The following is a 26,044-nucleotide window of genomic DNA, read 5'->3' as shown; positions in this document are numbered from 1 at the left end:
ACTAGTCAGGTTGTTGTTCAATTAAGCAAGTTGAAACTAGTCATAACCGATCAAGCTCAGCAGCAGGATTCGTTTCGACCTGGTACAAATCGATTGAAGTAAATTGGAATGAGACAGGTGATCAACTATCAATTCATTCATGCTTGTTTCAACCTATTTCGACCAGATTTCATTAAACAGACTTAATGATAGCTTTCTGAAAACACTTCTTGATTGTCTTATTCCGAATTGCTCTGTGCTCGTTAGCTGATGGTCTTTATTTACTTTATTAAGCTTAAGGAGCACAACTTGTTGTGAATAAAATGTACTGCGTTCGGATAATATTCGTCGGAATTTATAAACCTTGCATTTAAAAATCCATTGGGACTTGAGTTCTTGAGGGTCTTATGTAGTTTGGTTTTTGAACGATTATTTCATGAGGTAAAGATACAAAACAGCTAAAATTATGTTTTTTTTTTAAACTAAACACAAACACCTACAGGATCTCAATAAAATTTGATGTTTTCCCGAAGAAATTTCTTTTTCTTAACTTTTTCCTTCCCACGAGGTTTTTCACGTTTTAAAAATAAAAATATTGATTCACATTTGAAGTTCTAAAAGAAAAGATTCATAATTTAAGGCTACTTTAATGATCCATTCGATAAATTTGGGTTTTGAGGTGGATCATATATGCTCCATTGGGAAGATAACTACAAATAGGGTACTTATAAAAAAAAAGAAATAATGGCAAAAATACATGTAATTTCATCACCTCTATGATCACAAACTAAAACGATCCTATATGGTAAAAAACTTCATTGGTATTACCATCTCTCGAAAGTCTAGTAATTGAAATTATTTAAATTTTAATTGCCTTGAACAATGGCCGCCATGACACTTTGCGATAGGAAAACAAAGCATGCCGATTTTCGAAAAAATTACGAACTTTTACAAATATTTCGAGACATGTGGTCATTTAAGCTGATGAAATAACTATCCTGAAGCGAAAATTTTTTTTTGAAGAAACGATCTTCATGAGTATTGATGAAAAGCTTCACAAGAAGAAAAGTACGTTTTGTTCCTAGTGTATCACCAGTGATCCACTTTACTTACTCGAAAATTTATATGTTTTAGTTGAAATCTAAGTAAACCATCATTAGATTTTGCTAGCATAAGCAACCTTCTGCACGTCAGTATTTTTATTTGAGGGAAATTATAAAAACTTGTCAAGTTATTGAACAACAAATGACAACTTGATTCAAATTCGAAAAAAAAAATCCGACGCTTTTGATCTAGCGAATCGATTTTGTTCAAATTTCGTGCAATGTTTCTTAACTCATATCTACACATTCGGTGAGAAAATGGTGTTGATCCATAGCGCCCAGTTCAAATGCGAGCTGTGCAAAGTTTTGGATCACCTGTGCTACCATGGGAAGGAAAGTGTTAACTCTAAGCGTACATCACTCGAAGATATGATGGCTAGCATCTTACAAACGCTGAAACCACCAACCTACAGAAAGTGTTCTATGTATGCCGTGAGCGGGATTCGATCTCACGCCGTTGGCTTAGAAGACTTGAAGGCTATCCTCTACGCAACGGACTGCGGTTTAAAAAAAAAAACAGAGTTTTGCAGCAAATGTATAAACCGATTGGAATATGTACTAAACTCAAAACTGCGAATTTTACACCTCATCCATCCTATTCTAAGGGCCTTAATTATTTTCTAAATTGTTTGCATTCAAACCTGCTTAAACATTTTTTTTTCTGTAGAAACACCACCGTTATCTGAATAACCTTTCGTTTAACGCGTTTACGTCTTATTTTAGTTAAAAAAAACCCTGATAATCATATTTATGTATTTTAATACTGGTAAGATCATAAAATCTCGATCGAAAAAAACCGGGTAAAAACGGGAAAACCCGTGAATTTGAAAATGGAAACTGGTGGTGGAAAGTGATAAAACACTTAGAATACAACAGTCACGATAAATTCGTATATTGAATCCAAGAAAATGTTTGTTGATTTTTTTTAGCTGTAAAATAATCATTATTGGAAATATAATAACTTGATTTGAGTTTTTTGTAAAAATTTCAAATAATGGGGTTAAAAACGAATCCAATATTTTTATTAACGTTGTAGAAAATTGCGAGCTAATAACATTCAATAATTTAAATCACATATCTGCCAACTTTTTCCAAAACCGCACATTATTTTGACTTCTGAGAAAAAAAAAGTTACAGACATTTCTATTTTGTTCCTTGTTTCAATTCAGTTAACAATGGGAGCTCAAAGCAAAAATTATCCATTACAAGATTCGGAACTCTAGCGGTAATCGACGGACAAAATCAAAAAGCGTCACTATCAAATGCTGCGGCAGAAATGCAACTATTTAGTAAAACAAGCTAAGGAAAAAACCGATTTATGTTACACGGTCGGAAATAACTAGCTGGTTGAGGGTTTATTTGCACAACAAACGCACTGAGGTCTTACTCTACGTGGTCTTCGCTCCCCAGAATAAGCACGGTTCTTCGGTATCAGAGTCGTCATTCGATATTCAAAGCTTTTTTTACTTGAGAATTTTTTGGAATTGGCAAAAGATGACCCAGTGGCAGAAAATCCTATAATATGAATATTGAGTGAAAAATCCTTGCGAGTAGAAGTTGAAGACGCCATATTGAAAACCAAGATGGCGGTTTCCGCTTAGCTTTTAAATTCTGTAAATTACTAAAAAATCACATAAAACATGGGAATTTGATTTCTTGGTTAACAGGATAAACCAAAATATACAAAGGTAAAGTAAGATGAAACAAGATAAATAGCTAGGTACGATTAAAACTTAAAACATGATAAATCAAAATCATCAAAACCCTTAATCGCATTATTCTCACTGTTCCGTGGAATTTGGATTCCATGATCAAGCTCAACGAGATATACAATATTATCTGTTTTAATTGAAGATTATTTTGTCTTAATTGAGGAATCGGAATGCGCAAAAACGAGTCAGGTACTCAATTTAATAGAGTCCGTAGCACAGCTTTTCTCCAAAAATTGGTAAAAGTATGTCATAGTGCATTTTGCAAATGTATTCCAAAATTGAATAAAAGCATATAAGAGTGCATTTTAAATCCCCTAGAACGAGGGGTACAAATGAAAAATTCAATTATTAAGAAATGCTGAGCTTTTCTGTCAGTAGATGGAAGGTTTGTTAAAAGATTATCCGTTAGCATTTGCATAAAACAATTTAAGAGCTAGGTATCTTTGTATATATTATTTTTGCTCAAAGCGAATTTTAAAAACATACAAAACGAAAGGAAACATTTGTTTGTTTGTAAGGCAAAAGTCAAATATTTTTGTGGTTTTAAAAAAAGTTGTTATAAATAAAAATAAAAAAAAAACTCCGAAACGTGCTCCAGTTTTCAGAAACAATTATGATTTTCTATGGAATTTTCTATAAATTGTAGAATAGAAGAATGTGAATCCCAATAAAAATCAACGAAATATAATTGATTTAAGCTTTTTTTTTTGGTTAACATAATTTTATTTATCGTTGACAGAGTTTCCTCAAAACTGAGAAATTTTCGATCTTTTAAATGTCATATAATCGAAACTAGAAGTGGTAGATGAATCTGACAAAATGTTTAAATTCAGCATACTTTCAAGATAATATGACCCTTTACCCAAATCAAAAAGTAACAATCAGTCAACCGTCTTATAAAATCTCACGACCTCTATATCTGGCCATACATAAAGTAACAATTTAATTATGTGAGCCAATGTTCATATCAATCTTAGGGTGATTGATGTGAACATTGGCTCACATTATCAAATTGTTTATTTGGATAAGAATATGTTCTTCAATTCTTTGGATGATTTGTATCGGCCATCTCTTTTCTCTGACCTAAATAGTGTAAAAAAATACCAAACTGACCAAAAATAAGTGTGAAAAAAAATGAAACAAATACCGCCTTAGCCGATTAAGGATTTAGAATTTAGGAAAAAGTAGAAAATTTTCTTGGTCGCATGGAAGAGGTGACATCTAAACCGTTAACATTTTCCACGATTCCCACTCTCAAGAAAAAAATAGCTAAAAATTGATAATAAAGGATCAAATTTTGAAAAATTCAAATTATTTTTCGTACAGGCTTTTGGGAAGAATGATCGTGGCGTTAAATTCCCGAAAAAAATGTTTTTTGTCGAAAATTTTTCAAGTTTGAAATTTTGCGTGAATTAAAAAAATTTAAGGTTTTTTACACGACCCCCGACCAGAAAAAATCGAAAAAAATGATTTTTGCCAAAAAATTTGCAAGATTAAAATTTTGCGTGATTAAAAAAATTCAAGGTTTTTCATGCGACCCCCCCCCCCACCAGAAAAAATCGAAAAAAATGATTTTTTGCCAAAAAAAATTCAAGCTTAAAATTTTGCGTTTTGAATCAGTACAAAATTGTTTGGATCGAAGCGTAAATCATTCTAAAAATAGAGAAAACCTATGGAAAATTCCTTTCTTTGATATTCAACAGCGGCTTCAAAAATAAACTGGGTTCGATTTTACACCTTACAAACATTCAATATGATATACGTTAAGCATTCAAACAGGAACATTTTGTGTTTAATATCGATCAATACTTTTTCTGAAAGTTGGTCACCTTACTAGAAGCTTAAAACATACTGCATAAAACACACCCATAAGCAGATTGACATGTCAAACATGAGCCGAACGGCTCAACTTAACTGACCTCACTGCTCGACTTTGGCATCAGATCGAGTTTGATTATGTTTCCACCATTAGATCTAACATTCATATTTAGGACGTATGGTTCGTTTCGTTTGCTGAAATTCGAACCAGTTTGTACTGGAGTGTACATTTCTTTTCGGCTGTGTTTTTCTCTACCTCTTTACTGAGCAGACACTGGGTATGTATCTACTACGCCAAAAATTTTATTAAAAATAAATAATAATAAAAATAAACTCTCAAGTGTCTGGGTTGAGGTTGGTATAGGAATGATTCAACAGATGGTTGTGCGAATTTGCTGGACCAATTCGACAGACAGAACCCAGCTTCGCCTGGCTGGGCAAGATTATATGATACTACCAAAACGAGAACAGCACTGCAATCGTAAATTTAAGGTTCCCTGATACTGAAGAGTGCACACAGAAAAAGAAAAAAACGACCATCAAAATGTGAATAAACAATCCTAATCGACAAAATTTGGTCGGATGATCATTGGAGCATCTCCCATCGAGGATGCTGCGGGAGGCATCCTTCTCAGAAACACAACAATCAATCCAAACGACGATTCTCTCTACTTCCAGTGAACGAATGGCACAATTATGCAATCTGGCATCTGGCAGTTGATTTACGAATGCATTTTAATAAGTTTAGAATATTGCAACAGACACATAAAAAAGTCGAAGGAGGTAGATCAACAAAAACAGTCATTGGGTTGTGCGTTTTAACTGCCACATTCCTAATATGAAAATCCCTTGCCGTGCCCATAATAACTTGTTTTTGTTCTCTGCATGCCGTCCAAAACTTTGCTGAGGTACCAGTGAAAAAGGCAGCAACATTCCTTGTAGAGTCATTTCGGCAACCAGCGCAACTGACAGCGGTGGCGAGACAAAAATCTATAAATTTTTCGATCACTTTACACCTTTTTTACACCGCTGAGGTTTTTGCTGCCTGAGGTGTAGTCTGATTTGCATAGAAGTTTAACTGAATGAGTGATTCTAAAAGCGCACCCGATAGGTTTTAATTTTATGCGCGTCGTCGTCGTCGTCGTCGGCACAAATATTCATTATCACGACAATGAGTTTAATCTTTATCGCCAATCGTTCTGACAAGATGTGTCAATCGATGCAAATTAAGTGGATTCTTTTCCTCGATTCATGTTTCACTAATTAAACTACCTACCATCTCTGGTTCTGTTGTTTTTTCTCAAGTAAATCAATTGTGATAATGATGATGAAACGCATGGAGCTTCAACGTTCATGAAAAGCACAACCTTATCTTAAACTAGAAATATTCTCTAGACCAAGTATGGAACGGATATTTCTTCCAATTGCACGTGTGTCAATATTGGCGTCATTAGCACTTCGTTATCGAGCAGTAAGATATCAGTCTCTGTTTAGAAATGTTTATGATAACTGCAAAAAAAACGTGAGAATAATACGACTTGTGATATCGACGAGATGATGATAATTTTCTATCTTCACAGGCCGCACAAAAGTATTTTTCAGTTTAAATTGTGCATACTTACTTGATAACCTTTAGTTAAAATTTGGCTTTCATATACAGAAGTGTATTTAATTTCACTGTGTGTAAACAACGTGAAAATCCTCTGAGTTCTCGAAATGTCTATGCATTTTAAGAAAATTCTCCCTGGAGAATATTAAAAAAAGTCCCTCCATATAGTAGCAGGTATGGTAATTTAGTTTCAACTACGAGTACAACTTCTATTTGCTTAACATACCCATAAAAAAATTTCATCGCATACACATATAGATACCTTTTTTCCTTTCATTTAAAATGTATCTATGTTTATGTCAGAAAAACATCATTAAAGGAAAATCGTCCTCTCAGTAAAATTTGACAACATCGTTCACCTTGTTTTGGGGAAGGTTTCGATAGCTGAACCAAATCAATCTTAGATTAAGTTTCGATGCCCTGCGATTGAGAGGATAATTGAGACAGAGTTAATCACAAAACAAACAAACTTTTTGGGCCAAGGATGTTTTGTATAATAATCTCGTACAATTTTCACGTGATTTTATTGTTGGTATTAAAATAAGTGACTTTTTCCGCATTTATAACGGGGAGGTCCCATCCAAAATCAACATTCGATTTTGATTGAATTTGGTACACAACCATGCTTTAACGTTTAAGCTGATTTATTGTAATGAACGACCTCTCCCACTTTTGTACCGTTTTCCATAAAAATTCTAAAATCCAAAAATGAAAAAGAAGGTTTGTATAACAGTTTGTAAAATTGGGGAGAGTGGCTCTTATACAAAATCAACTTAACTGACCTCTCTCGCTTTTGAAACGGGGTCTCCCATACAAAATTCAAAGCAAAGTCAACAAAACTTATACAATTGTTCATGTCTTGTTCATGAAACTATAATCACACGCATGGTCTCATATTACAACATTATTTATTGCAATGAATAATGTGTCTCATTTCTAAACAGAGGCCTCCGATAAAAAACTAACAATGTTGGTACACATACAAGTTTTGACACAGCGAAATTATCTGGACCGATGTTGAAGCTAGACGAAAATTGAATGTAGATTAAATTTTTGTTAAAGATCTGAAAGACAAAACTAACCCATTTTAAAATATTTGACAAAACTTTTCGTTTACCAGAATAAGAGCTTAAAACTATCGACAGCGTGAATGTGAAAATTCTTTCCATTCAGAGTATTCCGTTTTCTTCATTGCCTGCTCTTACTCAAAAAACACCCTCTGATTGACAGCCAGCGCAGATTGCAAACTGCTAACGAAAAGCTAAAATTTTACTGCTTTTGGCAAAATGAAACTTGATGACAATCTTTTTGAGTGTCAAGAATAATTTTTGTTTATTCGCATTTTTTTTTTCGATAATCTGTAGGAAATGCTCCATAGAAATGCTTAAAATCCGTAGATCTACGGAAAATCCGTAGATCTGGCAACACTGCTGACAGCGTAATCAGAGCTGCCAACATTTTTTTCTCCAAAAATCAGGGATCTGATGAAATAAAAATTCGTCAATCAGGCTACGTTAAAGTAACGGAAAATTTTGCTCAAAGTTATGACCTTTTTTCACTCTAATATGTGTTGTGAGCCTACTTGGTTGAACAATTCTACTGAATCAAAGCAATCGAAAGATTCCCTTTAATTCCCTTTTTTAAATTAGAATTAAAGGGAATCTTTCGATTGCTTTGATTCAGCCACATTTTCACTTTCTAAGCAATGGTACCTAATCCAGTTCCTTACTACCCATTTTTCATCACATGTGCAAAAATCAGGCATATTTTCAAAAATCATGGAAATTCAACGGCTTATCAGGTCGTCTGGCTGAGCCTCAAAAAATCAGGCAAATCCTGAAAAATCCGGCACATTGGCATCTCTGTTTATAATTTTCATTCGCTCATCTTCCCCATCAGCCTCGAGGCGCATGACTGTAAGCTTTGATTTAAACTCAGTCATTCTGATTTTGAATGAATGGAATCCGTTTGAGCTATCAAATTAATAGCGGCTAAACGTTAAACGATAGACACTTGATGTCTTCGAAACATTTAATTTACGCAACGAGATCTTTCATATTATATTTAAAAATAAATGATTGATTCAACTAGAAGGGAAATAGAAAATTTTTTTAGAATACTTTGTGTAGACACCTGATGCATCCAACAAAGTTGTAGATCGTGTAATTTTAAGAAACTTTATCGAGGACATTACAGAAATCAAATGAAAAAAAAAATGTTATAAAGAAGTAAGAAACGAATTTTTTTATTATACAGTGAGATTTTTTTTTTAGGTATTGATAAATAACCTTTTTTAAAAATAATTTTCAGAAAATCAGTGTATTAAAACAAATTGTTCAATTCAATTCCACGTTGAGTTGTTTCTCCTAATAATTATATTATAATAGTTAAACACTCGATTACTTATCGTTCATTTTTTACTGTTTTTAGGTGGAAACGCCACAATTTTGATTGGAAGTTTGCAACTTATCCTTTGGAAATTAATTTTTCGAGCCTAAATCGTTTGGAAGCTCACAACTTTAATAAATGAATCCATTATCAATGACGTACGAACTTAGCCGAACTCTTTAAACTATACATTTTAAATTAGAACTTACAATTGCTTTGAAATGGACATTTTTAATTATAGATTTTTTTTTAAATGCTTGTTACTTTAATATTTTTCATCCGATCTCATTGATGTTTTAAAAAAAGTTTCTTAAAGTTGCACAATCTACAACTTTGTTCAATATATTTGTAGTCTAAATTAAGTTTCCTTAAAAATAAATTTTGCTATCCCCTTCTCGATGAATTATTAATACGTTTTTCAATAGAATACGAAAGTTCTTGTAGCGTAGATGAATTATTTCGAAGACATCATGTGTCTATCGTTTACCGTTTAGCTGCTATTAATTTTGATCGCTTTTTTCGGTTCTTGCAAAGTAACGTAGGCGAATATGATTAGCTCACGCATTCAAAGAATATCGAACTGAATGATTTTTCAACGATTCATCCTGTCACGACTTTGTGGTACGAATGAGTGTGGCACGAATGGTGAAACTAAAGAGAAGACATTCAAAGTCAGAGATTCAGAGATCCAACTGTTTTTCAGAAATGTCTAATTCGGATAATTTTCTTTCATTTTACAACAAAAAATTAGAATTTTGACTGTTTTGTAAAAAAATCCATGTCCCAACTGAAAAGTCTTGAATGTCTTGAAGAAATATCAAAATTCTGGAAGTCTGGAAACTTTGTCTGACGAAAGTCCAAAAAGTCTGGAAGATCCAGACAGAATCTGTAAGGTTGACACCACTGTTCACAGTCAACAAGAAGCTTATCCTTTCCAAACTGATCCATCGACTGTCGAAGAAAATGAAAGAGAGAGCTTTTTCCGTTTTCTGTCAATGATGGTGATTGTTTTGAGCTCTGGCCAGAACTTTTTTTTTTGTTTCGATTATAGTCGTTTTACCATCTTTATGGCATTCGCGACTTTATCAACGTTACAGTTGGCGGATCGTTATTGAAAAACTATCCGGTACAACTGTGTTCGATGTTTACTCTGGCCAGAACGTTTTCGGTATTCATGGGTAATAAACATAGAATGCTACATCTAAGAGCAAGTTCACTGTTGTTGGGAAAAAGTGGTAGAAATTTTGTCACTTTCAGCACATTTTGAAAATTTTGCCATGCAAAAACATTTTCAAGGTCTGTGGCCTTCAAGTTTTTTTTACATGTAAAAAAAGTGACAAAAGTTCTACCATTTTTTCCCAACACCAGTGAACTTGCTCTAAGTTGTTTAGCAAAGAAGTGTAGATGGAGTTGTGCATTTATAACGATTTATTGAATCCGGGTTAGACGAAGTTTACTGGGTTATGGACGGTTTTCGAGATAATCAGAAAAGATATGAAAATGAAATGAAAAACGTAGCATTGGATCAAAGCTGTTTCATCAGCGAACGACTTATCTAAAACCGTTGAATGGTTTTAAAATTTTAGAAACAGCAGTAATAATCAATACAAGCATTCGTTTTCTGAAGCATGATATGTACGTAAGTTTTAGCAACACCAAATTTCTAACATCACTTGCTCACATTCGCATATATTGGGCCTCGTTCATCACGTGACGTTACTTGACAAATTTCATCTCTTATTTCATTTCTGTCAACGCTTCATGAAAAAAGGTGTCATTTCCAGATGAGCTTCAACTGAGTCTTAGAGCTCAATCGAACTTATGTTTGTTGGCTGAAAAACTCACAGTGATCAGATGTGAGTAGCATCAGATGAAGTTTGGCTAGTCACATCACGTGACTTCGCAGATCGGTAAAATAAAAAATTAATAGGTATTCTAGTTTTGGTTGGGAAAGCACAGTTTTTTCTACTCGAATGAGAAGAGGGTGGCCTTTCGAATCGAAGTTTCTGTGAGGAAACATCCCATTATGATGAAAGTATACAGTTTGACACGCACCGCTATTTTCTCTAATGTCCTAACTGCTAACTGCACCAAATTTTTAAACAAAAACACCTTCGTTTTCGTCTAATTTCATGAATAGAGATAAAACAATTGAAACATAAATGTTACCAGTTGTTGATTCAAATTCAAAACTACTGCGTATGATTTTATCAAGCTTTTCAACTCTACTTTTATCAGACAGTCAATATTGTCAATTTTTGAATGATTCTGGTAAACAAAATATTAAGGCAAATGATAACAACTATTATTTATTTAAAGCACTTGAGTTGAAGCACCTTTTTTGTTTTGACGATTGGTAAGCTTCTAACTTAGATAACTTGAGAATAGAACCATTCGTTCCGACAACACTCCAGCAATTATTCCTCGGTTGAGGTTATTCAAGTTAGGACGCTTATGTAGGGGAGAGTGGGGTACCGTGGGCCACTTTTAATATCTCAGATGTGTGTTGAGATAAAAATCTAAAACCAACTGTCATCGTCGTCGCTTTGCGTGGCCTTATATTCCTATATGTTGTTGACTGAAATACGCATCATATGCTTCTTTTATTTATCAAGCTAAAAAAAAGTTAGAAAAATTTACTTACATAATTAAAAAAACGATCGATAGGGAACCTAAAGTGCATAACAAAAATATGCTTATACGCTTATAATCTTAGTTTTGTCATGATCTTTCACGTGGAAAAGAAATTTTTGATGAAACATCAATAAGTCACACAAACGCAACCAGTTTGCAAATCATAGCTTGTGGGGAATCGTGGGCCACACATCTTAAATCACTTATATTTTTATGTTTTTATACACATTCAGAACTTTAAATACGTTTTACCTATCTGTAAAGTTTTCTTATGCCAAATGAAGAGTTATGAAAAATATTTAGTCCATCCTATAGAAGAAATTTTGCCAAAACGTTCGCGAGCCAGGTTTTGGAATCTATGCGCTCTCACAGCTCTCTTTTTTATTTCATCATCTGAAATTGCTTTAAAATAATGAAATGTATTAGGAAATCGCAGTTTTGGGTCAACTCATAAACTTTGCATGTTATTTGGTCAATTTGGATTTGGTGGCCCACGATTCCCCAACATTTTTCAAAATCCAAAAAATATTGCTTTTTTTTAAACAGTCAGAATTTGGGGAAAATAACTTATTAAAATTTTAAAAGAAACTTATGATACCTTGAAAATGTAGAAAAGCATACCATTTTTTATTTTCATTTTATCTTTTATAATAAAGAAGTTATGGAACAACGAAAAAAGTGGCTCATGATTCCCCACTCTCCCATACCTATGTGCCTTTTCAAATTCTTTCATTTTAATTTAAACGTATTTTTGTGCTTCCGAAGAAGTTTCGAGAGTTTGTGAGCAGATCAAATTTCCAGATTCTTCACCCACCCACACTAACGTTAGTTTATTTTTACTACAAAACTACATGTTTCGACAGAAATAACTCAGAAATACATTTTTCACAGTGGAATTTTAAGTTCGCATAATTTAAATAACTATCCCGCTTTAATTCCCATTTCCCGACTCTAGCCAATGGGACTGAGTCAATGAACGGAAGCCGGACAAAAACAAAACAAAAACAAAATAATGGTGAACTCAATGTGAAAGTAACTGTTGCTGGTTTTTTAGGCTACTGCAAGAACGACAACACTACTGATCCATTCCGTATTGTGTGCAGCACCAGCTGGCTTAAAAAAATTTAAATCACTTACAAAAATTACTTTCCATGAATCTAATACAAATTTCGCTTTTTACTTCGACTTGATTTAAAAAAAAAATGTTGACTCGAGTAATCCGTTATAATAAAAAAACGCGTGAAGCAATGAATTGTTGAAATCATAAACATGTAAATGATTTTGCAAGGGGAAAAATTTAGGCAAAAACTTCTGGATTGGATTTTAGGATCCCCAGAAAAATCCATTACATAAATTAGAAAGTATATGTCTAAAGCAAATTTACTAAGCTTTCAACTGAATCAAAAACAAATAGGGAAATAGTTTGCAATTCTTTAAAGTGTCAGAAAAAAAATTAGGCACATAAAAACCGTTTGAATTGGGCATACTCACTCAGGGCACAGCTACCGTTTCACCCGAACGATGGGTATTGCGCCACCTATTTGTACGAAAGTGATGCCCGGAAAAAGACCTAACTGTACCCCATGGCAGACTCGTCAAAAGTGAGTCAGTCAATAATGGTAAGGTTTATGGAAGTAAAATGAATGGTCAATATACAGCTAAATAGGCCCGTACAGACAGACAGACAAACATATATGATATGATGCCCCCCCGTTTGAATGTGGAAATAGGCAACATTCATGGGGCTGGCTGGCTGGCGCGTTAATTATAGATTGGCCGTTGAACTTTTTTTCTTGTTGCAATTACGGGTGTGATATATTGGTCACTATAGATCAAAGCTTTTCTTTTGCAACCGACTCTCGACTGTTAGGTAGAGATCTAATGAACTTGAAATATAGCCATTGATTACTGTTGGTTAATTGAAAACGGGAAATTATCTGTAGTGTGTCGAACTGTTTGAAAGTGACGTAAAATGAATCGAAAGCATCGAGCCAAAATAGTGGAATAGAGCATTCAGAATAGCTACTGTTACTTTCTATTCATCTGCTGACAGTAAACCATTTTTTTATGAGGGTCTGCTTTAAGAAAACGTTGAATTTAATGTGCTAGAATGTTTAAATTGAGGTTCTTTTAAGTCCCATGTAATTGAATTTTCATGCTGACTAGAGTGTGAATTCTCAGGAACGATTTGAAAATCCCGGGAATTCCCAAACTCAATAAATAGAGCTTAATTTCTAAAAATTTTCACGACGAAAAATTGTTTAGTTTCTGTAAGGAAAATTATTGTTCTGCTTTGCTGAAATATGGCTTAGACTTAAATGAAGCCTAGTGACACAAGTTGTCAATAACAACAAATCTGTAAAATGAAACAATTCCAATCTAGAAATTGAATCGAGAAAAACGGCTTCAAAAATATTTAAAACACGTGGATTTCTCGGTTGAAACTTTACCTTTACTGTTTTTTTATTTACAGATATTAAGATAATTGCTGTAAAATATCATTCGTTGCATTTCTGGTTTGAAATTTGCTGATGCAGAACAGAAAATAATGATGAAACAGCCTTGCGAGTATATTCCACATGCGTACAAAATGTACGCGCAAAGCTGTCCCATATGTATGTAGCTATTCTTTTGTCAGTATGAAAATCAATAAAATTTTCAAAGGTAACATAATCAGATTTAAATTATGCGGTTCAAATCTGACTTTTGAAAACTTGAACCAAATTAAGGATGATAGTTTGAAATTTGGCTCTTGAAAAACTGCAATATTGATAATACACCAAGAAAGTGTGGAGTTCCCTCACGATTATTTATTTGAAAATGACATGTTTAAATAATCAGCAAATATTTTATAAAAATCAATTCCATAATTGAAGCCCTGTGGACTTATTTTAATCATCATCGGAGATTCTTAGTAAAAAAAACTTGCAAAATAAACTCAAATTCTCAAAAAATATCAAATTTGTGATTTTCAGCTGAATTTTGCATTAAAACTAGCTTCGATTAAAAATTTGAAATTTGGAAATTGTATTATCAATCTAAATCTGCGAACTCTTGCGATTTGAAATTCTCAAAAGAGTCATGCTTATGTTAAACTCATTTACGAGCTGAATTTGAATCTGTATTTTAAATATCAATTCTGAATCTGAATTATGAACCTGGATTCAAAATTTAAATTTTGAATCTCTTCTCGAAGTTCAATACGATCAGAATTTTCAATTTGAGCCAAGAAGTAAAATTTGTTTCAGAGCCCTCTATTTTGAATCTATAATTTAAATCAGAATGTTTTGGGTTTCAAATTGAAACTTTCAATCTATATTCATTACTTCGAATATTTACATAGTTAATATCCGACTTGTGAATATAAATTTCGTTGATAAATCTGATTTTGTGTATTCGATTCTCGATCGCAATTTTCAAACCTTGCTATGTTTAAATTAAGCTTGTCAGATTGCTCGGTTTTATCCGGGTTTACCCGGATATTTGATGCAAAATTTCGAGAAAGTCCGGTCCGGCCCGGTTGCCCGGATATCGTGAAAAAAGTTCGGATTTTGCCCGTTTTTTTCACAATTTTTACAAAGAAACCAAAAAGTTTTTGAGTAAGTTTCAGCAAAATCGATTACGGTATGGAAATTTTCAACGTTGTTGTTTCAAATAATTTCGCTGATTTACTTTTATAAACCTTTCAATATTTGAGTGTTCCAAAAAGTTTTATGAAGTCTGCAACTACATTAATAAAATATTAATTTCATTTTTTTTTGCTTTTTTTCTTTGCTTTTATATATAATAACACCTTAATTCTGCCCGGTTTTTGGATTTGAAAAATTGAAATCCATGCCCGGATTTTGCCAGGTTTTTTTGAAAAATGCCCGGAATTGCTATATTGCTATTTATAGTGGAAAAAATTCTGGCAACCTTAGTTTAAATTCCACATAAGAATTAAGTTTAAGAACTTCGAATCTGAATATGCTTAGCTTAGCTTGATTAACTACTCATATCCTCAAATGTGATGGAAATATTAGAGAAACATGAGAATCATCATCAAAGAAAGATAGAACATAAGCTTCAAATATAATAAATTTCTCAATACAACGGCTCACCGGCAGGACAAGAACCCGCAATTTCCGCGGATTCAAGTCCTGCCGGTGAGCCGTTGTATCTTTCTAGAAATTTATGATATTTACCAAGGCCACCAATTTTGTTCAAAGGTCAAATGAATGGTGCTTGGGGTTAGCAGCTCATTCACACTGCACAAAACAGGTGCTCTCTTTTTGAACGTTAATAATGGCGCCGGCTACGTCTTTGTAGTCAATGGATAGGTTGAAAAAAAAGAATGGGAAAAAGATCTAATTTGTGCTAAAGCACAAGGCTACCTCTGCATCCTAGAAAAACAATTTTTGTTGGACATGGAGTAAAAAGAATTAATTGGGAGACACTTTTGACTAGTAATGAATTGTAAATTAACTTATGAAAATATATATATCAATATCATTCAATTGCAACTAGACAATTAAGCAATACAGGGTGGCCAGCGAACCGGGAAAACCGGGAAAACCGGGAAAAAACCGGGAATTGAAAATTAGACCGGGAAAACCGGGAAAAAACCGGGAATTTCAAATCAAAACCGGGAAAAATCTTCATGGATCATTTCTCCCTTATATAAACCTATTGAATTTTAAAGTTAATTCATACGATTTTTTTTTCTCAAAAGCAATATAAAATTGAGATCCCAATTCCATGAAGAAAATGTAGACAAATGTCGATAATTTCTTGAAACATTAACAATTTTCAGGTTAGCACATACCTTTTAGTGCTCTGAAGTGTTCGGATTCCTAAATAATTGAGTTTTTTTTTTGCTAATTTACTTATTTTTGTTATTTACAAATTTTTGACAAGTGTCAAAAGCGCGAAGAACGTATCTCTCATATGTTCTAAAAATTTAGTTTTCACAGAAAAATTCAATTTTTAACCTTTGAGAGTCAGGAATTCATAAGATTATGCGGAAAATCCGAGAAAACAGAAACGTTCGAAATGAGTGACCACCATGTTACATGGTTCTTTGATAAAATACCGAAAAGGTAGAAAGAGATACAAAATGTTTGTGTGATTCTATTTAACGTTTTGCGCTTCTACTGGTAATCGCATTCTTTATTGATTAAAATTACAAAAAAATAGAGATCGTAAAATTTATGAGCTATTAATCACATTAGGATATTATCACAAAAAAAAGCGAATTTGGAAGCAGATTCAAGCCTTAGAATAATTTTCAAAATTTGTGTTAGAACTTCAAATTTGAAATTTGAATTAAGATATTCAAATTTTCTGGTTGGATGGCAAATTCAGACTCAGAGTTTCCAAAGTCAAGCTCTTAGAACTCAGGGTCAAGCTCACTCAGCATTTAAGACGAGAATAAAATAAAAATTTTAGAATAATAGGAGGAATTTAGCGGATTCTGTTCTCAAAATTGCAGAGAAAAAGATTGATAAGAATATTAATCTGTACTAATCAGTTAAAATTTGAATCATGAATCCATACTTAAAGTTGTTTAATTTGATATATAGGTTCGTAATTCAAACGAAATTCATCGTTGATGATTATATATCAAATTTCATAGTCAGAAACCACAGCTCAATAGTAAAATTCTGTGTGCGATAAAGTAATTTTTAACTGGAACATCATCGTTTTAATTAAATCGAAAAGTGCTGACTAAATTAGTAGATCGAGATATGAAGAATCGATTGGTATTTATACTTAACATAAAATTGGTGATTTTGGCACCTCATCCCTGTGATTCTAAAGGCTTCAATTATTTTCTTCATCCTTTGTTTAAACTATTTTCTGAAAAAAATCCCAACTGACATCATCGTTATCAGAAAATTCTAACTTTTAAAATTAAAAAAAGGCTTATTTTGGTTTTAAAAAGAACCCTGATTATCACATTCATGTATTTCAAAACTGGGAAAATCATAATATTTCGATCGAAAAACCGGGAAAAAACCGGGAATTTGAAAATAGAAACTCGCTGGCCACCCTGGCAATACAAAACTAAGCTCACGGAAGATTTAAAAGAAACTAAGCATGTGATTTAAATAAAACTGTCCAGTCTGAAAATCGAGTATGATCAGATATTTAATTACAACTAACAAGTATTATTTTGAAAATTAAAATTCTTACTGAAAAAACATTTTAATGGGGTCTAATGATGTGATGATGGAGTTTTTCCCGTAAAACCTCACAATTTGCACGACCTTAGTCAGAGTTGCAAAAAATCATTGTCAGACAGCCAATATCAGTTGACTTCAAGTCGACATTCAAGCAGTATCAACTTGAATGTCTATGTCATGCGATACTAAGTTTTGGTCAGCGACATAAGCTTACAATGTCTCGACCAAGTTGACATTGAAGCTTGGTCATTCAATTCGTAGTCGACTTTGACATTCCTCCGACGACATTGACTACTAGACGTTGATCAAATCGAACGAAATTGACCTTGCCTTGACCTTAGTATAGTTGAAATGCTTACAAAAATTAAAAAAAAGTAACATTAAGGAACAGGCTCACCAGAAATTCCAAATGAAATGCCAATCCTTGTTAATGGAGGAGTCCGCCAGGGAAACTGGTGCTTGAATCTTCGGGAATGGGATGATTTACTTTCCGAAAGTCCCATTGAAGGTCACTTTATTGGTTCCATCCAGAAAATTTATCCAGTTTTCCTTCGTTTAGTTTCGAGATTTAGAAATTTGTTTCAATTTTGACGACAGGAAAAAAAGCGTCGTCTTTCTGCAGCCACAGCCCAACAACCAGAATCCTCTGAAATGATTCTTAAATTAATTTCTATCACCCGGGATTCCCGGAATTCACGAAAAAAGGATCATCAGATTTACCGATTCCCGAGAGCGTTAGAATGGCCGTTAAATAGAATGCTGAATTGATGGATAACCCATCAATTAACCCAACGTGGATATCAGACCGGCATAAATTTGAACTAAATTGGTATCGAACGAATTAATTTTAACTTTAAGGATGTTTACTTAATTTTACTAGATCAAACCCTTCATCGGACAGACACAAATGTAAATCCAAAGTGTTTAAACCAAATCACCTAACGACATCATAAAAAAATTTCAATTTCAACCAGTGTTTTAATAAAATTATGTGTTTCAACAGAGCTTCATCGGTTTAGTAAGAAAATTGTTTTAAATGGATGAAAATGTGAAAAACAGTGTTCTTGTCCAAAGTTCTAAGTGAACGAAGAAAGTAGATCAAAGTGCTGCACAATGTCGATGCATTCGTTTCAAAGAAGCTTCGAACAGTCGCTACGATCTTCATACGGTAGCAATGGGCCAGTGATTACAACCTCGGTGGTGACGCCCCTGAAGAAAGAAATCCACCGGGGATGTACGGGGAAGGCTCACGCATGCGGAACCCTCAAGACGGTCAAACATACGCCAATTCCGGTGGAACGATCCTCCTTTCGCAAGGGAAGTTTCAGTTCGGATACCATCAGTGATAGCAGTTCGGATGTTTCCCATCAAAATTCTGTTGAACGCCAATCACCTGGGCCGGACAGCAGCAAACCTCCGACCAGAAAGTTGCGTCTGTTTGCCTCGTTTCGCCGCAAAACCACCGACAATATTCCCTCACCCGAGGAAATAAATCATGGCTCGAAACGACTTAAAGTTCGCGGCCGTCTCTATAGTGACGGCGACAAAAGTGACAAATCCTCCGATGGCAGTAAGAAAGAATCAGGGACACCAGCCCAGCCACCGCCAAAGCAACCCACCAAGCTACAGCACAGCCAAAGTTTCCACCTGCACAATCGACGGCCCAGCGATTGCCCGGGATCACCCTTGCTCACGGCGCGGGCTAAACCGAATCTCAACGGCGGGACCAGTAAGACTACCACCACTAATGGAACGACCGCGCACCTGAAATGCGCAAACGGCACCTCGGCGATACAGAGGCGTTCCAGCAATCCGGTCGATTCGACCTACCAGACTACTACTAGTGGCAGCATGAATGGAGGCAATCGATCCCACTCGATCTCAACGGGATCACCTGGCTCGGGTGCTGTAGTAGTGGGTGGAGGCGGATTTAATAATCGAGTTCTGAGGAATTCATTCCGTCTCAATCGGCAGAACGGAGGGGCCGGATTGCAGTGGGTCAATGTTTGGGAGCAGTCGTTCTGTGCCAAACCGAGCGGCGGTGTGTACAAAACGCTAGAAAAGTTGACTTCATCCAAGGTATGGTATCACATTTTTGTTCTTTCCTAATTAATTAATTTCATTACAATGTTATAACCATATTCATAAATTTCTCGATGATAAACTTTTCAGAAATCCTCTTGTGAATTTTTTGAAAATCATTGATGCAAAAATTGAAAAAATATACTCCATTTCGGATGGCTCACTGAGTGAAATGAATATAGTATCCATGTATTAAAAAAATGACGGTCGCCTTAATTTTCTTTACAGTAGGTCAAATTTTTTAGAAGATAATTATTGGGCATAAATGAAACCGCTTTACGTTTAGCCATAAAAATAGAAGAAAGGGTACTTATATTTGGTCACAAAACCACTGCATTTCTACAAGAATGAGCCTACACCAAAGTTTCTGCTATCTCAAATTTTGAATCAAGAGCATATCTTATCAGTAGAACTAGTCATCTGGTCCATCAAGGTTAGTTTGAAAATATAAAAACCAAAGTTTTGGGAAAAGTCCGGCCCGGCCGGTTTTTGTCCGGATTTTATCACTTTATTTGAACAATCAGACAAAATACTCAAATTAAGTTTTAAATTGTTTCTTTTGCTTTAAAAAATTTTTTAGCGAGTTTTATCAAAATTAACGAGTACGATTTTATGGAATAAAAAAAATGGTTTAAAATTTAAATCTAAAATTCAAAGTACCATATTTTGGTTGGATCCGGAATCGTGAAATTATGCAAAATTACGGTGAGGTGATGAAAAGTCAACTTAACGATGTGGGTTTAGTGCCGAATGATGAAAATTCACTAAATTTTTCATAACTTCATTCAAATAAAGAATTTTGAGCAGTTTTGAATATCAAATCTCAGGCAATAGAGAACGTCACCAAAAATCATTTTGGTTTGAAAAAGAGGTGGTTCATATTAAGTGTGACTTATTTACAGTTGGCAAGTTGATGCTCTTTTTTATTAGACGCAGTCTTAAAAATACCAATTGACAGATCGTCACAAAATTTTGCACATTTTACATGGCATTATAAGGTAATTTAACTGAAACCTTCATGAATTTCAACTCATTTGTTCATAACTTATTCTCAAAAGAAAGTGTTTTTGCGTTTTTTCGAGTACACTCCTTATTCGAATCATTTAAAATTGGAATGTATGACTTTTCAGTCCTCAATGATCGTTTTATCAATTCCAAAAATGTCAAATTTTCAAAAATTTGTCATATTGCGAAATAGCTATGAATAGGATCAGAAACTTCCATAGCAAACATGTAAAGATTCGATCATCGTTTTTGTATTATGTGGTAATAAATTCAAAATCAAAAATTGCTACACTTCAGCACTGAATTTAGTTTCGAAAAGTACACACCACGACCTACTTTATTTTTAGTTGAAATTTTAATAATTTTGCAAATTTGCATAAAATTGTGTATACAACTCGTTGCAAAACTCGATTTTTCAGCACTCGACGTAATTATTTGACTCGGCAACCCTCGTTGGATAAATTTACGACTCGTGCTGAAAACCCACTTTTTGCAACTTGTTGTATAAATAACTATTTGCTGCATGGCGTAATTTATAGTTTTCCGTATGTAGAAAAAATACCAAAAAAGATCACATTTTGGGTAATGCTTATAGTAGATTTCTAAAAAATGACATACTGAGCTCGCACTAAAACGGATTCTGGAGAATAGTTCATTTGATTTTTATAATTTTAAAATCTTAATCTTGAAACGAAGCAAAAAAAAATGTTTATAAATATAATGAAACTTTTTTCACAAATCAGAAATTTCGAGCTTAAGACCAATATATAAAAAATAGTGAATACCTACATCACAGTGTACATAAAGTCTGCTTCATTTAATATTGGAACAAATTCTTTTGCTCATTGTGGCGCTCCTAGTGGACGGATTTGGAAACTTTTTTCACCCACGTGTCGGGAAATTCATTACCTTTCACCATGTATTTATGTCATAACACCAAACGATAGCATTTTGTAAACAACCGCCATGGAAGCCGAACGGAGAGATCAAATTGTGCACAGTTTTCTTGAAAATCCATTGTTGTCGGCATCGAAGCTAGCTAAACAGATTAAAATGCCCAGAAATACCGTATGGCGTGTTATCAAGCAGTACAAGGAAACATCGACGACGGCTCGGAAGCCGCATTCGAAGCGTCGGAGTGGAACTGTCGACCGGAAACTGCGTGGGAAAGTCATCAAGGCCGTCAAGAGGAATCCCAATCTTTCAGACCGCGATTTGGCCAATAAGTTCCAGGCCGCTCACAGTACGGTGCGACGAATTCGTCTCCGGGAAGGAATAAGGTCATTCCGAGCCAGCAAACAGCCAAATCGGACGCTGAAGCAGAACAATGTGGCCAGAATCCGTGCTCGAAAGCTGTACGACCAAGTGCTGACCAAGTTCGACGGATGTAAAGTCTGCTTCATTTAATATTGGAACACAAACAATTGCGTGTAGTTCAGTCATTTATTAACGAATTCATAATTTGTTTTTCATACAAATGTAGCATTTTCTTTACTCTTTCATAAAAAAAAAATTAAAAAAATTATTCATTGCTGTTTCGAAGAAATTCTCGTACTCGTACTCGTAAGAAAACTGTGCACAATTTGATCTCTCCGTTCGGCTTCCATGGCGGCTGTTTACAAAATGCTATCGTTTGGTGTTATGACATAAATACATGGTGAAAGGTAATGAATTTCCCGACACGTGGGTGAAAAAAGTTTCCAAATCCGTCCACTAGGAGCGCCACAATGAGCAAAAGAATTTGTTCCAATATTAAATGAAGCAGACTTTATAAATTAAATATGTATAATTTCTTTGTTAAAATGTAAGCTGAATTGCCTAATGATGAGAGCCTTATCCAAGCATTTGTTTTGTCATGACATTCAATCGCAAGTATGGAAATAAAAAAAACATCTTGTCTTTTTTTATACAAAAAACCGCTTCTAATACTGATAATTTTTTTTATCATTGATTTAATTTTTTTTAAGTCAATGTTGTTTTAACTTTTTTGTGTCATTCGCACTTTTTTTTACCAACGCAAGGGCATTGAAAAGCTTCAACTTTGTACGATGTTTACGCCTGTATTTGAAAGCATAAACGTTGGCTTGGAACAGATGTTATTTCAACTGAACTATGCTTCCAATATCGTTTATGCAACTTTAAACTCAAATAATAAAAAAGCATCGCACTTTTAGAGTAGAAAAAACATATTCACATACGTTACAAACATTTCATGACTTTTTCAACCAAATTTTTAAAATGTCCCGCTTTTTTCGGCTGTGTCCTGCTTTTTTCTTTCAAAATGTCCCGCTTTTTTTGAAAACCATCTGGCAAGCCTAACATAAGCTCCATTTCCCACTTAACACTTAATGTAGGTTTGTCAGATTCTTCCTGAAAAAGTGGGACATTTAAGAAACTCTTTAAAAAGCTTAATTGTATAGCGAAACTTATATGTGTTTTATCATCAGCCAAAGTTGTTCAGAAAAAAATCAATAAGGTTTTTTACGCGGATTGTTTTGCCTGATTTTTTCTTATATGACTCCTATTTATGCGGATTTTTGCTGTAAGCGCGTTTTTTCCCAGTTTGTTTTAAATAATTGAAAATTTCCATCATTATATACTTTGGACAATTGAGTCTAAAAATGTGGTTAAAAGGAAATTAAATTTAGATTCCGGCGAAAAATTAAGATCTATAATCATTCAGAAGAAACTTAAACAATATTTTTTCAGACCAAAGCTATTACATTAGACTGAGTCGATTTGGGGTCATTTTCGAATTTCTCAAGCCCTGGGGTCTCAAAAGCTTCGTTTTGGTCCAAAACTCATCCATGATTTTTTGCAGAATTTTTAAGTAACGTTTACATGAGTAAATTTGGACTTTTAGGTTTGTATGGGAAAATTGAATATTTTGTACTGAAAAATCAACATCATTTTTGTTTCTTCTGTGCAACCGCGCCAGCTGGTGGTTTTTGTGCCAATTTATAAAATTCCTAAAGGAAATTTTCCGCTGAACAACTTTGTCGAAGACCGTAAATTCGTATCTTATTAGACAAAAAAGTTATTAGCTGTTCAACAGAGGTATGCCTTTCGGCATTGATAAACAATAAATTCAATTGACACCACTGCTTGTGCCCCGCGAAGTATTGCGTGAATAGTAGTCATGCATTACCTCGCAAGGCACACAACAGTAACAAAAGTAATGTACTTTAAGTCTCCCACGGATGCAATTTGTTTGACGCCTGCCATCAGATTTTGTACAGTCACCTTATTTTTTGGCCACAGAATGCCAGTTTGCTTTGAACTGCTTGACGCTGCTTACAGTTTTTGGGTCTTCTTAAGGTTCTGCTTAACTATCGCCAAATATTATTCGATTGGGCGAAGTTCTGGGCGAAGTGTTGAGAGGATTCTTATCCCTAGTAACAACCTGAAAGTTGTTAGCGGCATACCATTCCATGGCCTTTTTTCCATGATGGCAATACGGCCGAAACAGCACAGACAAGTATTTTTTCTTCAGGAAAGGCAGCAAACGCTTTTGAACACACACTCTCATGCGTAAATTTCCTGGTTGACACTTTTTGATCCGAACACCCTTTCATCAGTGCCCTCGATTAATTTTAAAATTTGCTATAAGTAATATTTTTCTGTTTTTTTTCTTGTAAAAAAAAATTGATTATGGTAAACTGTTTTCCAAAATTTGCTGTTGGGGATTTTTTTTTATTATCTGACGGGTTTGCGCCGGGGGTCTTCAGATTTTCCCCAAAATTGAAAATTTGGTTCATTTTTGCGACTTAAAAACACATGTTTTTTTTTTAGATTTCTAACATTTTTATTTTTTGAGTTAGCTTCGGTTAGATTTTTTTGTAAATAAAAAATAACCATTTTTCAAAGCTACATAACTCTGTTGTTTCTCAACGGAAATTAGAAAATAGCACATCAAAATGCATTGAAATTTTATCAGCTTTCCAAATAGAATAGTTGAAAAAAATTAATTAATGACCTTCAACATGAAAAGTTGTAAATAAACTTTAAATGGCGTCTAAAAGTACCGGCTGCACCACCGAATATTTTGCAAAAAATACCATTGTATAGCTCGATTCATGATGCAACTTTCATCTGAAGACACCAAAGTGGGCCATTAACACCTTGAAGAGTTATGAAATAAATAATGACAATCAATCTCTTTTTTTGCATCGAAAACAAACAATGGTCGAACAACTGCACTCACATATGGAGATAGCAAGCACTTCTAACAACATGGAAACAAAAGAACTTATCAAAGCAGGTAAAAAACACTATTTTTTCGTCCTTTTCAGGCTGCCCTTACTCGCATAACAGTCCCATATGAATTCTCGTCATTTTAGGTCAACATAAGGCTTCAACATAAAAGACTAAAAAAGAGGTTTTGTTCTAGAAATTTCGAAAATAAATATCAATTCGTGGCTGTCCTGTATGAAATATACCTGAATAACAGTCCCATATGTGAAATACCACGGATTTGGTTACTTTTCAATGTTTCTTTCGGCGAAATAGTCTTTGGTTTATTGTTTTGAATCGTTTAAACATTTTTTTAACTCACTTGATGTCGAATGATGCACACTAGTTTTCGAAGGCAGGTCTGACTTTCTTAGGAATGACTTCCTGAGCGAAAAACTATCGGATGCAATCAAAAATCGTAAAAAGATTCAACTTACAATGTGGAATTCATATTTTTTTTTTTTTGCAAAAGTATGGGTCTTTTTCTGACAATTGCATTTAGAAGATAAAAAATGATCAAATTTAAGTCTTAGAAAGTAGCTTGGTGAGAAAAATGTATTTTGTATGGGACTGTTATGCTAGTAGATTCGAAAAAGGTTTCAAATATGGTCGATTAACAGTCCCATAATGAATAAAAATGGTGCTCTCGACCTTACCAATAACCCAATTTCGAAAATTTCAGGTCTAACGATTTATTATGACAACCTAGAAACGATTTTCGTCTATGCTGAAAGTGGTGGTCACAATTTAAAAATATATTCCAAAACAGAAAATGCTGATTGTCTCGCTTGCTTATTTTTGTATATGGGACTGTTATGAAAGAAGGGGCAGTAGATTGTTGCAGCTTAACTGACTTCATGTTATATCCAAAAATCTAATAACGTATTCGTTTATACCCAGTTTTGCACCAGGTCACAACAAGTTATGCACATTTTACTGTCATTTTTAGAAGTTTATGCGCTAAGTTTTGCATCCGTAATTCCCCAGATTTGATTTAAAATGGACGGTGGAACACTGAAGATTCGTGTGTGATCGATCGAGGTAGCAAAACACTGACGACGAATTATGTTCGTTCTAGTATGGTAAACCTCAAAACTGGGCGAATGTAGAAAACAAATACGGTAAAAGTATCATATTTTCATCATTTTACAGCCTGGGCTGGCCATACTGAGCTCTTTGATTATTTCTACAACATCTCTGCCACTTTCTCATACTTTTTTGATCAATGGGAAAGGATTTTGGTGTCCAGTGCTTAGCTCCCGATAGAAAAACTATGTTAAGCACGTCTATATTTCATTTTTTTTAATCACATTTTTG

The 26,044-nt window shown here is 34.1% G+C and overlaps 1 protein-coding gene across 2 annotated transcripts in view; it reads left to right on the top strand.

Moving 5' to 3' along the window:
• Positions 1–26,044, top strand: part of LOC129747707 (unconventional myosin-XVIIIa) — a 268,397-nt gene that overhangs the window by 60,962 nt on the left and 181,391 nt on the right. The window contains exon 2 of one of the 2 annotated variants that reach the window (XM_055742032.1): positions 18,411–19,486. The exons of the other annotated variant lie outside the window; for it this stretch is intronic. Coding sequence (XP_055598007.1) covers positions 18,521–19,486 — 966 coding nt within the window. The 5' untranslated portion in view covers positions 18,411–18,520. The remainder of the gene's footprint in view (positions 1–18,410; positions 19,487–26,044) is intronic. 2 annotated transcript variants of the gene reach the window in all.

Source organism: Uranotaenia lowii, chromosome 2, assembly GCF_029784155.1.
Source record: "Uranotaenia lowii strain MFRU-FL chromosome 2, ASM2978415v1, whole genome shotgun sequence".
NCBI classification, from domain to species: domain Eukaryota; kingdom Metazoa; phylum Arthropoda; class Insecta; order Diptera; family Culicidae; genus Uranotaenia; species Uranotaenia lowii.
This window is presented reverse-complemented; position numbering and strand designations above follow the sequence as displayed.